The sequence below is a fragment of the Lycium ferocissimum genome, chromosome 4 (genome assembly GCF_029784015.1).
Source record: "Lycium ferocissimum isolate CSIRO_LF1 chromosome 4, AGI_CSIRO_Lferr_CH_V1, whole genome shotgun sequence".
NCBI lineage: Eukaryota > Viridiplantae > Streptophyta > Magnoliopsida > Solanales > Solanaceae > Lycium > Lycium ferocissimum.
The window spans coordinates 35,864,884-35,879,310 of NC_081345.1; the positions used below are offsets into that span (position 1 = coordinate 35,864,884).

Consider the following 14,427-nt stretch of genomic DNA (forward strand, 5'->3'; position numbering starts at 1 on the left):
AACCGGTAAATGATTGAGTTGGTTGAGCATGAGATTTCCAAATGAGAGGTCACAAGTTCAAAATTGCTGCATGTTTTTTTGGTCAAGCTCGTCGTACGGGGCTTGTCTAGTGCGATTTATCTCTCCAGGTAATTTGCGAGCTATTGCATTGGAGTTGGTTTACCTAGAATGCACAGACTAGCGCCTGCCGATTTCCTGATTTAAATAACAATAATAATAATTCAATTATTATTATAATAATACTAAATTTTTCCAAATTCACCAGGGACTTGGACACCGACCCTTTGTTGTCGCCTACTTCCCCACCCCCTTACAATTGGGGACCAATTAAACAGCACCTTGCTGTTTGCCTCCATAGCCCTGTTTTACATATTTGGCTCCACAGCCTCCAATTATATGGTTCACACACTATTGACTATCCCCACACCTTTATCTTAACACTACCCCATTGGCAAACCCACAACCACAATTATATAATACTCCTTATCCCCTTTGTCCAATTTCCATATAAATAACCCACATCTCCTCCTCTTCCCTTATTATCATCAGCACTACCAAATTTCCTTCTATCAATTATATCAAGAAAAACCAAACTCCATTAGAAGAAGAATCATTTTGATAGGGTAAATCCCAGGTAAACAAGTTGTAGACATCACGGCTATACACAAAGGAAACCGGGTACCACTCTTACATGTTCGTTCAGTACGACGTAAGGGTTGTGTAACACCAACTAACCCTGCCAAGCACGGTGGACGTGGCGCTTTGCCCTCTGAAGGTGGTAGTCCTTCCGACCTCCTCTTCCTTGCCGGCGGTGGTTCTATTCTCTCCATCTGTTAGATATACTCATTATAATAATTACCGTAGATCCCTAGATTATTTCCTATATACTTTGTACTACCTAGTATTTTCTTGAATATTCGAAGAAAAAAAAATCCAACAAAAAGTATTAAAGATGATGCTCAAGATTAAGAGAGTTCCTACACTTGTCTCTAACTTCCAAAAAGATGAGGTTGATGTAATTGGTGCTCGTGGTACTGGCTGTGGCCGCAATTGTCTCAGAAACTGCTGCCTTCCAGGTACTTACTTTTTTCTACACACCCCGATTTAATTTGTTTGTTTGATTTTGACTTTATGCGGAGTTTAAGAAAGTAAATCAAAGATACATAGAATATACTTTAATTTTGTGGTCTTAAATATGCTAAATGGACTGTAGAAATTATAAAGTTGTCAAAGAAAAAAGAAAAGAGGCTTTTTTTTTTTTTCAAACGGATCAGTCTGGAAAATAAGACCAACAAATTTAAGTACTAATTTGTCTGACAAAATTACTGTTGGAGTGTTGGTTAAAGTTTACTTAGTTTGGATTTAGGGAAATTGAGGCTATTTGCAATTGGGTTTTTGGGGGTTTAGTTTCTAGTTGATTTAGCAGAATATTGATTTTGTTGTTATGTGTTTGGATTGTTGAAGGTTCAAAGCTACCGTTGTATGCTTTCAAAAAATTGAGCAATGGCAAATCTGTTGCCGATGAAACCAAGGAACCTCCTGTTGACTTCCTGGAATCCCTTGTTCTTGGAGAAGTAAGTGTGAAACTTCTTTATTTGGTTAAGTACTATTTTGTGGAGTTCTTTTGTTATTTTAGATTGCAAATTTTAGATATTTTAGATTTATCACTTACCTTTTGGTCAAATTTGATGTGTGTAGTGGGAGGATCGTCAGCAGAAAGGTCTCTTTCGCTATGATGTCACTGCTTGCGAAACCAAGGTATTTTTCCTTTACTCTTTCTTTTGCTTACTGAAATTGATAAGTTCATAAAAAAATAAAAAATATAAAAATCATTAGTTGATGCCTACACGTTCTACTTTAGTTATTTCCAGTTAGATAGATTTGCTTTAGAAATGCTGGCTTGATAAATCTATCTAGGGGAGTATTCAGTGTTATTTCTTGAATAGGGAAATTTAAAGTGGTAGATGATACTAAATCTGGAAATTTCGGTCATGTCTTTTGGAGGTTAACATGGTGTTATTGATTATGACCTGGAAATGCATAACACCTTTTTGTTCAACAACTTTTGGGGTTATAGACTAAGGTTAAGGAAGATGTAGTCATTTATGTCTTACTATAACATATTGCAGTTAATTGTTGATACAATGTTCTCTTCAATTTTCAAAACCCAAATTGAAGTGTTGAATTCTGAGACTAGCTTTCCTTTTTTTTTTTGGTCGGTGGGTGGTAGTGCGTGTTGTGATATTACTCTGCACATAGTGCTTATCAAGTGTCTTCTTCGAGTCTTTTTGGTTTTAACTAGTGCGAAGCAAGCAATAACTTATTTTTGAATCGACGTGAGTTTAATTTGGAAATAAATGGGTGTAGGTGATTCCTGGAGATTACGGTTTCATTGCTCAACTGAATGAGGGAAGGCACCTCAAGAAGAGGCCAACTGAGTTTCGAGTTGATAAGGTGCTGCAGCCTTTTGACGGAAGCAAGTTCAACTTCACTAAGGTTGGACAGGAAGAGTTGCTCTTTCAGTTTGAAGCAAGCGAGGACGATGAAGTCCAACTCTACCCAAATGCGCCCATTGATCCTGAGAAATCTCCAACTGTCGTTGCCATCAATGTATGTTCTTATCTTAGTTTTGCACGTATATTAGAACCCTCACTGGTACACAGAAACAGTGATTAATGAATATATTGGGTTCTCGGTGCAACAGGTCAGTCCCATTGAGTACGGACATGTGCTTTTGATCCCCAAGGTCCTTGAATGCCTTCCTCAGAGGATCGACAGGGACAGCTTACTGCTTGCAGTTCACATGGCTGCCGAAGCAGCAAACCCATACTTCCGATTGGGTTACAACAGCTTGGGTGCATTTGCTACCATCAACCATCTTCACTTTCAAGTAAATTATGAGTTCCATTTGTTTGCGCTAGTGCTTAGAGCTTGATACCGAAGAAGGAATAATTCAATTTCATTGTTGTTGCTCTATACAGGCTTATTACTTGGCTGTGGAATTCCCCATTGAGAAGGCCCCTACACGGAAGATAACTTCTACTGATGCTGGAGTGAAGATATTTGAGATGCTGAATTACCCAGTTCGAGGTCTTGTTTTCGAGGGTGGGAATACTTTGGAGGATTTGGCCAGTGTTGTCTCTGATTCCTGCGTTTGCCTGCAAGAGAACAACATTCCTTACAATGTTTTAATCTCCGATTCTGGAAAAAGGATATTCCTTCTCCCACAGGTACAACTCCTACAACTACATTCGCTCTTTTATTCATCATATTAGGATATTTCAACAACTAATTTTGAATTCTTTGATTAGTCAACAGTTTCTAACTATTTGGGCGTCCAATTTATCCCGCTGCGTTATAGTGTTTAATCAATCACCATTCTAACTTATACATATTTTGGTGGATTGGAACAGTGCTATGCTGAGAAACAAGCTCTCGGAGAGGTCAGCGCTGAACTCCTCGACACCCAAGTCAATCCTGCAGTCTGGGAGATTAGTGGACACATGGTCTTGAAGAGGAAGGAGGATTACGAAGGTGCAACCGAGGCAAATGCCTGGGGGCTTCTCGCTGAGGTCTCACTTTCTGAAGCAAGGTTCCAAGAAGTGACTGCTCTCATCTTTGAAGCCATTGGTCTCAATGTCGAAGAGAACAAGGGCGCCACTGACGGTTCTCCTGAGGATCTAGATGTCACACCTCCTCAGCCCATGGAGGAAATTGACGGTCTCAACACCCATGCTACCATGGTTCACGTCTAGGGTTTTCAAGGACAAGCTCTGCTGTTTGTCCTAGTCTTATTATTTCAAGTATTTTATCAATATTGAAGGAATTTCTATCTCTGGCTTGCCCTTGTGAAATATATCCCTAAATAAGGCAAAGCCGTGTTCAATGGATTGATGAATTTGGTCTGTTCCTCTGTGAATTGAACCTTGTGTATTATTATTTGCTTTCTGGTCCTGTCCTATGGTTATGTGATGTGGGGTTGGTCTGTGGATTGATCTTGGGTGCAATGTATGCTCTCTTTTAATTAAAGACAATATTATTTGCTAATGGAAGTTGGATTTCCCCTATTTATTGTTAAACTTTGTGCTTCTGATGGCATACTTTGCTTCCAGTTGATTGATGATAGTGCCTTTCTGTTTGTATTATTATCACTCTTGTTGCACTTTCCTATGTATTGGTTTGTGCAGAATTCAGAAGCCGACTTGACCATACAGGTATTAGCAGGTTAGATAACGAAGATATGGTTATGGGAGCACGAAAACAACAACTTTTTAAGTGCCAGCGCGGCCATACAAGTGTTCAATTTTTTTTTTTTCTTTACAAAAGTTTCCAGGACACAGTTTAGTTAATTTTTTTTATTTTTTTTTTCCAATCATCTTATTACGCGGTTTACCTGATGGTAGAGTATAAGTTATCCTATTATGCCAAATTGCTATATATGTTATACAATTGTTAGCAACATGTTAAAAGTTACCCAAGTACAGATAGAGACGCATGAATTATAGCCTCAAATGCTACACACTTAAAACTGTCTTGCATTACCAGGGCAAACTTTATACCGATAGGCTAATGTTGCAGAGGAACTGAACCAATTACAAAAACGTTTCCGTCCAAACTTTGGATCATTGTCTGAAGCGTTCAAAAGATTTGTAACAAGTTCACTGTGGTTCGTATGAAATTGTAGAAGAAATTGAACAACATATCCAGTTCGTATGAAATTGTAGAAGAAATTGAACAACATATCCAGTGTATTCTCACAAGTGGGATCTAAGAGGGTAGAGTGTGCACAGACCTTAATCCTACCTCGTGGAGGTAGAGAGGCTGTTTTGCGAAAGATCCGAGTCAAGTAACGCATAACGAAGCAGTTTGAAAAAGTAGTACAAACTGAACCACCGATAAAAAAAATGTATAGCTGGCCTAAAGTTGTTCGTAACAGAATATCAGACTTTCCATTCCTCCAGTTGTGAAGCGCATAGCCTGTTTGAGACAAGGACAAAATATAAACAGTGATCTCAAAAAGAGATATTTGAGAAAATCAGTCCACAATATCTTCAAGCCCCAGCCCACATACTTTTCCTTGGTTCAAGCTTTGATTAGTACTAATTACCCGGCCCATACCATTTCGTGTTTTTTCCCATTTAAATAAAAGGAAGAGAGAATTTCATAAATAGCCATAGTTTAGAGCGTAATTACGAAATGTAGCTACAGTTTGCATACATATTTACGAACATAGCACGAAATAGTTGTATCAGCTTGCATACAGTTGCGCTGGATTAGCTGAAATCGCAAGTATCAGCCGTGTCAGCGCAGACTGTATCAGCCAAAAATCATTTTATCAGCGCATACAGTTGTATCAGTGCAGACTGTATGCAAACTTTGTCTGCGCAGTTGGATATAGAGCGGTTGGCCAGAGACACGATTGCAAATAGAGCTCTAATCCAGCACAACTGTATATAGAGCAGTTGTCCACAGACACAATTGCAAACTTTAAATATTCACTCGTGAAACCTGCACAGAATTTCATCTGAACACGTCATGCTGTACGCTGGATATACAGCTCTCATATTTCTAGATACTTGGTATAGGACTGTATTCTCTCGAAGGAGAAGCGCAGAAATCTGGTTGCAGAACACAGTTTCAAATAAAATCAAAGACAATAGAATATTTAAAAGTACCATTCTCAGTGGCATATCAGAGTCGATAATCACAGTTTCAACTACAAACAGTCAAGTCACAAAAAAGGATAATCTCCACTGAGTCATACATACGCGGTTTTACAGGCACCTCAAAAAACATATAGGGGCTACCTGGACTAGTTCTGCAGCAAGACATGTCAACCATCTTGCAAACTTGCACATATCTGAATCCCAAAAGTGCATATATACACCCACCATGAAAAAGTAACTCCTCTGGTACATCCCTAAAATAAGAGCAAGTATATATAGAAGCAGGAATTCCATCTGATGACCAGAGAAAGGAAAGCTAGAAATTAAAAGCACCTAGATATATGTCCTCTTCCGTTTTTGCGTCTTCAATTTCTTGATGATGAAACTGATTACTTCCGTCAGTTTGGCCTGCCTTCCTTCCTTGAAATTCCATAGCTCAGGAATCGCGTACCTACCACTAGGATTGTATTCCTCTATCTCCTTCAGAGTTGCAGTCACCACATCACATATTTCATCCCCAAATTCCTCCTTTAGCTTTCGTAGTGCTTCATCATTCTCATCTACCACTCTCTGCATTTGCAGCCAAATGTTACACTCCAAGATGTAAATATGAAATGAATAGGCTTCTCTCCCTCTTTCTTTTGCTTTTTAATTGTTGTAAAGCAGCATGGACAGTAAATTTTGGGGACAGAAGTGCAAAATTATTTTTTACTTTCTGCTAGTATTAAAAACCCTTTTCATAAAAGATACCGAGTAGTAAACTTCAATTAGGTAAGCTACTTAAGCCTCTAGTTATTTTGAGCAGTGTAGATGACCCTAAACTATTCAGACATTGTAATCCTAACATTTCTATTAGATTACATAAGTGTTCCTGTAGTAATAAAATCACATTGATTATTGCAAATGTGAATTTGCAAGGGGCAATTTAGCTAGTTTGAGAAGAGAAACCTTATCTAACTGACGTTTAAGGAACAACTTAGGGAGTTTGCGGGGTGTGCTTCACTCGTAAATAGCAAAATGGTGAAATTGCTTATTAAGTAATGTTTAAGGAGTAGCAGCGCACTTTGCCCTTTAATGAAGCTCTTCCACATTGACCAGATGCAAATGAAAAACAAAAAAAGAATGGACGACAATCGAAACTCAGAGAAAGAGAAGTCCTGAGTCCTTAACCTCAAACTCTTGATGCCATATATAACTCTTTAACGGAAGGAACTAAATTGGCAGAAATAGAGATAAGCTGAATAGCCAAATCAAAGAACAAACCTCGAAATTCGACTCATCAATCTTGATTGTTTTAAAGGGATGCCAGTCAGGGTCTTGTGTTTTTTCCTGCCACAGAGAAAGAAGTTCCATGGCCTTGATTTCAGCTACCTGATTCGGAAACCTCTGGTTCAATGCATTCTGAAAAGCCTTTGAATCGATTTCCCCCATTCTTTTTATCCCAATATGGGCTCGTCCACTGCTCAATATCTCAAGCAATCCCTAAAGAGAGGATTATTGCAAATAACTCAGCGTGATAAGTAATACAACGTTACAACAAGAAACTACATCACCATCAAATGCTTGTATGAATTCAACATGTCATAGTTTTGACTGCATACAGTAATTGAAAATCTTACTGCAAATGATATCGAACATCATACCTCTTTCAATGTGCGCCGTACATCTTGCAACTCATCATTACTTTTGCGCTCCTTCGTAACGAGAGTCTGGATTAGGGACTCCATATTATCCATCTCCTCCATTTTATCTTTCAGCTCCTCAGTCATCTCCTTATTCTTATTCTGTACAGCTGCATCGTCATTGCCTCCAAGGGGCTTCATAACTTTAGTTTTCCTTTAAGTTCTGCTATTTCCATATCCAGCTTTTGCTTGGCATCGATGTCCCTTTCTGGCCGCTCAAGAATCTTTTTCAAGGCTTCCTCCTTCTCCCTCTGGATATATAACATCAACATGAGTATTCTGTTTACTTTGTGCTACCAACAATAGCAGAAACCCAAGTTGCTGGTTTTGAAGAACCTTATGCAGAAATATCCTCAATAAATTAATAAATACACGCAAACACATGAAAGAGCGAGAGAGAGAGAGAGAGAGAGAGAGAGAGAGAGAGAGAAGACTATGAATGACACACCTTTTGTTTTTCAACCAGTCTCAAGACATTCTCATCAGCTTTTCTTTGTTCTGCAGAGGCCATTTGAAGTGCTAAAATTCTCATATCATTCTGAATCAACAAAATAAAATTAACACAGTATAGTTTGAAGGAGTTGTCTTTAGAGAACTGGAAGCTTGAAGGTACGTTCTACCCATATAATATAGGCACAAGCAAACTGAGCACCAAAACAATGTAAACCATTGCTGCTCTATCACGATAAAAGAAATATTTATATATAATCTTGACTCATGCTTGAATTTGATACCTTTTTCTTCTCCTCATCAAGCTTTTGCTTTTCTCGCTCAGTTAAGACTTCCCTCCGTTCTCTACTCCAAGAATCAAGCTTCTTCTTCTTGCTCTCCAACTCTAGACTCGACGATTTTTGCTCCAGCAGGATCTTCTGTACATGCTCACGGGCAAGGCGTAGCATCTTCCTTGTTCCTACACCAAGTAGACTTTAGTTACACGTTAGAAACTAGGAGCACTTTCTATTACCCAATGAATATCCAAAATGGAGTCTCTCTTTACTTTGTGATCTTTATCAAATCAAGGATCTAGAATCACCCTACTAGTTTTTGAAGCACATGTAAGATGCTTAAAGTTAGTTAAATATTAAATAAGTCTAGCAAATCCCTTTCGTCCAAGTAACAAATGAAGCAAGCTAATTTTAGAGTAGATGAAACAGAACTGGCACTTCACAATGGCACGTCTAGACATTCTCACCTATCACACACACGGCAGGGACATCAGATAAGAAACATAAATTTCATACATCATCTGCAGACCAGATAAAAGAATTAAAAAAGAGAAGGTTTGCAACTGAAACCTTCAAAAAAAGAACGGTGTGGCGTGTCTTTCTCCTCGAGCATCTGTCTAAGAGGCAGTGTAGTCAAATTGAATTTTGTCTTCAGCTCATCCAGATTTTCATTTTTCAGGTCAGTTTCAAACTCCATTGCACCCTTAAAAACCAGTCCAGTCATGCAAATAAATATCAAGGGAAATCAGCTAAATCTTAAACAAGAAACCTAGAGGAATTGAATCATTGCTGAAGATGTTAAAAATAGCCTACAGGACACGTAAAAATCGGTTAATACGCAGAAACTGCGGAACAAGCAACTAAGAGGACTTGAATCATAGCTGAATATGGTACAAATAGCATGAAAAAATCAGGTAATATATAGAAACTGCTATCCAAAACATAGATCGCAACAAAGTACAAAATTTAAAGTGTTACCAGTCAACTGAAAGAGAGAAATTACTAACTTTAAATGAAACAATACCACTGAAAGACACAACTAAAATTATGGACAATGCTACTTGCTGAATGTAAAAGGGTATTTTGACTAACACAGTATATTTTCGCCTCAGTTCATCAAACCTACCCCTTGATAATTAATGTAGACTGAAGAACAAGCAAAACCTACTCAAGTCAATAAAAGAACATTCAGAGAAAAGTTAAAACCAATTTTTGAATTGTTCTATCTCGGAACGATTAAAGTGCACTATTTCCGATTACTCTAATTTTATAATTCCAAAACAGTAGTGAGAATTATTTTAAAGCATGCAACAACAAAATATCCAGTTTAATCCCACAAGTGGGGTCTGAGGAGTATAGTTTGTGCGCACACCTTACCCCTACCTTAGAAGGTAGAGAGGTTGTTTCCGATGGACCCTCGGTTCAAGAAAAAACATTTCAAAGCAGTTCAAGAAAAGAGATAATGAAAGTGAAGAAACTAAAATACCAAAGATAGCATGACAAAGCATTCTGGAAAAAAAAAAAAAAAAGGAACAGTAAATACAGCAAAATAATATGCTAGTAACAATAGATAGTATCAAAAATCAAAGAACAAGGAGCTACAAGGGTAATACTACGACTAAATTATTTTAAAGCATTAATCAAACAATTTTATTTAGGGATTAATGTAGCTCTACACATGTTAAAAAGCTGAAACTCAAAGCTACCTAAGCTGTCACTTTGATGAGGCAGACTAGAACTTACCACAACTCTAAACTAGAACTAGAAGACAACAAAGAAGTAAAACAAGTAGATAAAGATCAGCTTGGAGAATACATCCTAAAGTTATATAGCAGGGTTAAAAGGAGTGTGAAGTGTCCTTGTTCTGCTTGACAAAGAACTAACTTGAAAGGATCCCTCCACCAAAGTTTTGTCAAGATGAATGCCACGTGTAAAAATAGAAAAATGTTTCATTTTACTTATCAGTACCACTGTACAGGTAAAAATTACTCTCATATGTTGGTTTAATTATAAATATTATTATCATAATTTATAATTTGATTATAATAAATCAATATGACTTTATTTACTAACATGGAATGTGTGAATAATCTTTTATCAACGCTACAGGTTGGATCATTTTTATAATACTCCGTAAAAATTTTAATTGATTTAAACACTACACTCTTTTTTCTTCAAAAAATGGACTTTATTCCTGTGCTTCATATATGAACGATGAAGTTAATTTTTAGAATTTGACTATCCGGATCTTTTTTTTATTTTTTTTTTAACTTTTTAAATATTTTTGGTGTATAAAATAAAAATAAGAAATTGAAAGAGTACTAAAACATATAAATACATTGACTTTAAAAATATTATTAAGTGCATAATAAATAGGTTAAAGAAAATTTAAAAGGGTATCAAGTAAAATGTGTGGGTGTGGGTATATATGTGTGTATGTATATAATCCTTTGAGATTTTTACACGATCCTTCAATCTTAATAAAGTTATTAACATAAATAACATAACTTTTAATATCTTTCATAAGTAGCAATTTTAATTACACTTATAACATATAAAACATACGTATTATATTTTTGCATCTGAATAGTGGTCGCAAGTGAGGCCAGGGGGGGGTGTATGTGTGGGTGTGTGTATATATGTGTACGTATATACGTACATATATTACATATCATACACCCTTAATATATACATTATATGAATTTGACATATCAAACACCCTTAATGTATACATTATATGAATTTGAACACCCTTGATAAAATTCCTAACTCCGTCACTGTATATAATATCTTTATATTTTTTTTTATATATGTCAAATATACATATAATATTTCTCTCTCTCTCTCTACACACACACACACATACACATATATATACAGGGGCGGATCCACCCTTTGGATGGAGGTGGCATGGGACCCTAGATTAATATTTTTTTTATACTTATGTTGTAATTTGCTTAAATTAGGTTAAATATTTGATCCTACCACCTCCAGTCTTAAATTAGACAAAGATCTCACAACGGGTAGCTATAAGTTTGAATCTATCTTGAACATTTTCCGACTCCCTTTTTTTTGTGCTTTCTACTTTCTTTGTACCAGTAATTCCCTTTTTGGCTTTCCCAATTTTCTATTTCTCTTTTTATTATTTATATTGCCTTTCCTCTATTATTTTATCTGTGATCTCTAGCGAGAACACACAAATTGAAACGTCAAAATCTCTTAAATTAAGCATTTCTCTTAATCTCAAATCTGTGAGTATTTAAATCGAAAAACTTGGGTCTCAATGAAAATTTTGGAATGAGAGCAAATTTTTTATTTTTTTTTTTTTTTATAATTTCTTTTGTTTATTATTCCTTCCGTCCATGTTTACTTATCTATATATGACTTGGGACACTCTTAATAAGTAATAAGTAAAATGAGAAAAGAATTGAAGTACTTAATAATATGGGTAAAATAGGTATAAAATAGTAAATTATGTCTTGGGTTTTCAAACTATATAACCTATAAGTAAAAGTGGACATATATTTTTAGTATAATGGACAAATAAAAATGGACGGAGGGAGTGTATTATAAAAATTTATGCTATTCTATAATTGTTAAATTCAACTTAAATCACTTTACTACTTAAATTGTGATGGAAATTTCGTAAGCACTGCTTAGAAAAGACATGAAATTTATGATTTATTTTTGAGAACTTGTAGTTTATCTAATTCTATATTTACTTATAAGGTGTATTTACCTATTGAAGAGTTTTTCTATTGTTTTTCTTATTTTGATTGGTGTAATTTCCTTATTGAAGATTGATGTGCCGCGAATTTGTGGCACATTCGACGCCTTTTTACTATGGATTTTGGTTGTTCTCAAGTAAGTCTGGTTCATTTTAATGTGTTTTTGTTAGGAAAGCGATGACCCAAAAGCAATAACAAAGAAAAAAGGAAAAATTGCCCAGAAATGAAGATTCGACGGTCCGTCGATCCTTTGAATAAGCGTCTATATATATATATATATATATATATATATATATATATATATATATATATATAAGTTCAATTTTCCAGTGATGGCCTAAGTTGAAGAGGACAAAGGACGGAGCCATCGACGAAGCGTCGACCTGATCGACGTTTCGTCATTTGTATCGTCAAACAAAATTGTCTACCAAAAGAGAGAAAGACGAAAGAATCAACGGAGGGTCGAACTGGTCGATGACACCGTCGAATGAACCATGGAACTAAAGAACCAAAAGACGAAGGCATTGACGGACTGTCAAACTGATCGACGGATCGTCGATCATGCTTCCAATGTAAAATTTGAATTAAAGGGGCATACTTTGCCAATTGCGATGTGCGCTATAGATTTTTGGAGCCTATTTAAAGAACATTTTAGGTTTTTTGTACACATTAGATTTTTCTCCAACATTTAACACTTTTTCCATTGGTGGATGAGCATTGAATACACCACTTTTGGAGCTTAGTGAAGACAAAAAGATTCCATTCTCATTATCTTTATTACACTTTGTAAGCTTTATGTCTCCATTATTGCTTACTACTTTTGTGACAATATGTGTGAGTAGTTTCTTTAATCAAAGTTGTGGACCCAAATGATGGGTGTTATGTAATGGGTATATATATATATATATATATATATATATATATATATATATATATATATAATGGGTTGTAATGTGTTATTATTATTTCTCATATTCATTGTTAGTTAGTGGTTGCAAACACTTACTTATGCACAAACCCTAGTTTTATTTGGAAAGATGAACTAGGGTTTGAGTTGAAATAATATAACAAGGACTCGGGGCGCTAACCCTCGTTTAATGAACTCACTTAGGGATAAGATAAGTTTTACTTGACATATTTAATCGGTTGTACTTGCAACTTTTCTATATTTGGTAAAATCATGAAAAGAAATACTTTCTAACTATTGGAAAATATAAGGAAGTGCATTAGAGATTAAGTGCATACAAAATCACCGCCCATTAGAAATATATCATATTGATACCCATAGCATAACATCTAATCACAGCGGGGACACAACTTTGGTTCTTTTAATCCAAACAATTTCCAAATACTTCAAAATGGCGAATACTAAACAAAACCCTTTTTCTACACTAGTTGCATAGAACTAAAGTCTTTAGAGATTAGTAACATATATAATTAGTACTTATTTCACACTTTATTCCCTGTGGGATTAGACCCAAACCTAGTTGGGTTACTATATTTGACACCGACAGCCTTACGCCATAATTTAGGTGTATTTTGAGCGTATCAAAAATGTTATTTTACTTGTGCAAATTCATTTTTTAATATACGTAAGAGATGCAAGTCCCTTGATGAAAATATTGATTTTACTTCTATTGTTAATGGGTGTGATTCCTTGTTTAAGATGCTAATTATGTTCGTTTTTTGATTTTTGAGATGTAATTTCATATTTGCGTAAAAAAAAAAAAAAAAAAAAAAAAACCTATTAAGTTGACCCGAACAAACTAAAAAGATATGGACTCGACCCAAATACACGTTCCTAACAAGATGCACATTGAAGAAAATTGTGGCACCCAACCGCCTCTGTATATATATCTTTATATATATATTTTTTTTTATATATGTCAAATATACATATAATATTTCTCTCTCTCTCTCTCTCTCTATATATATATATAGATGAGTTTTTCTTAATGGAAATTATCCTCTCTCCATTATTTTTCCTTATTTGTAGGAATTATTAATCATTATTCCCTATATTACCGAATGGAAAATGAACTACATTATTCCTAATTTGCTGAATTGCGTAAATTACAGCCAAATCATGGATGGTTGCCTTTTTTGTGCGTTTTGTTATAGAAACAACGATTTATTGGCTAAAATTTATATATCAAATTATATGCTAAAAATTGGTGATGTTAAATTTAACATTGCCTTGTCGTAAAAAATAAAAAATAAATAAAAATCAAGTTTTGGACATCCATTTTCATTTTCGGACGAAGTATCCAAAGAGTAATTGTTAGGACCGCTATTTAAAATATAATCAACCTTTATAAATTATTTGAAATTTATCTGTCTAATCCATCTTCAACCTCGGATAACAAGTTTGCCAACACCTAAACTTCATATTCGAAGATCTGTAAGTTTGATTTTTGGAAGTACGAAACTTCATAGGCAATAGTCTAAATAAGAAGGAAATAAATTTTTTAAAATTTGACAAGTTTAGAGTATATGTAATAGTTTGGAGATGAACTCTTATATTTGTACTTAAAATTTCAATTATCCATTTCAATAGAATCTGAGGTCGTTTGGTAACTGGTTAAAGTTATGCGTATACTAGTAATACATGGATTAATTATAAAGG

General features: G+C 35.2%; 1 protein-coding gene and 1 pseudogene across 1 annotated transcript; one reads left to right on the forward strand and one right to left on the reverse strand.

The window, feature by feature from the left end:
* The first annotated feature begins 498 nt into the window (after nt 1-498).
* Nucleotides 499-4,067, forward strand: LOC132052604 (GDP-L-galactose phosphorylase 1-like). The gene is made up of 7 exons (XM_059444215.1): nt 499-1,076; nt 1,465-1,574; nt 1,699-1,758; nt 2,368-2,610; nt 2,705-2,890; nt 2,982-3,230; nt 3,414-4,067. Exons 1-7 carry the CDS (start codon nt 953-955, stop codon nt 3,753-3,755), a joined length of 1,314 nt encoding a protein of 437 aa, XP_059300198.1. The 5' UTR covers nt 499-952; the 3' UTR covers nt 3,756-4,067.
* Nucleotides 4,068-5,616: 1,549 nt separating this feature from the next.
* LOC132054652 (factor of DNA methylation 1-like) lies at nt 5,617-9,977 on the reverse strand (annotated as a pseudogene).
* Between the last annotated feature and the right edge of the window lie 4,450 nt (nt 9,978-14,427).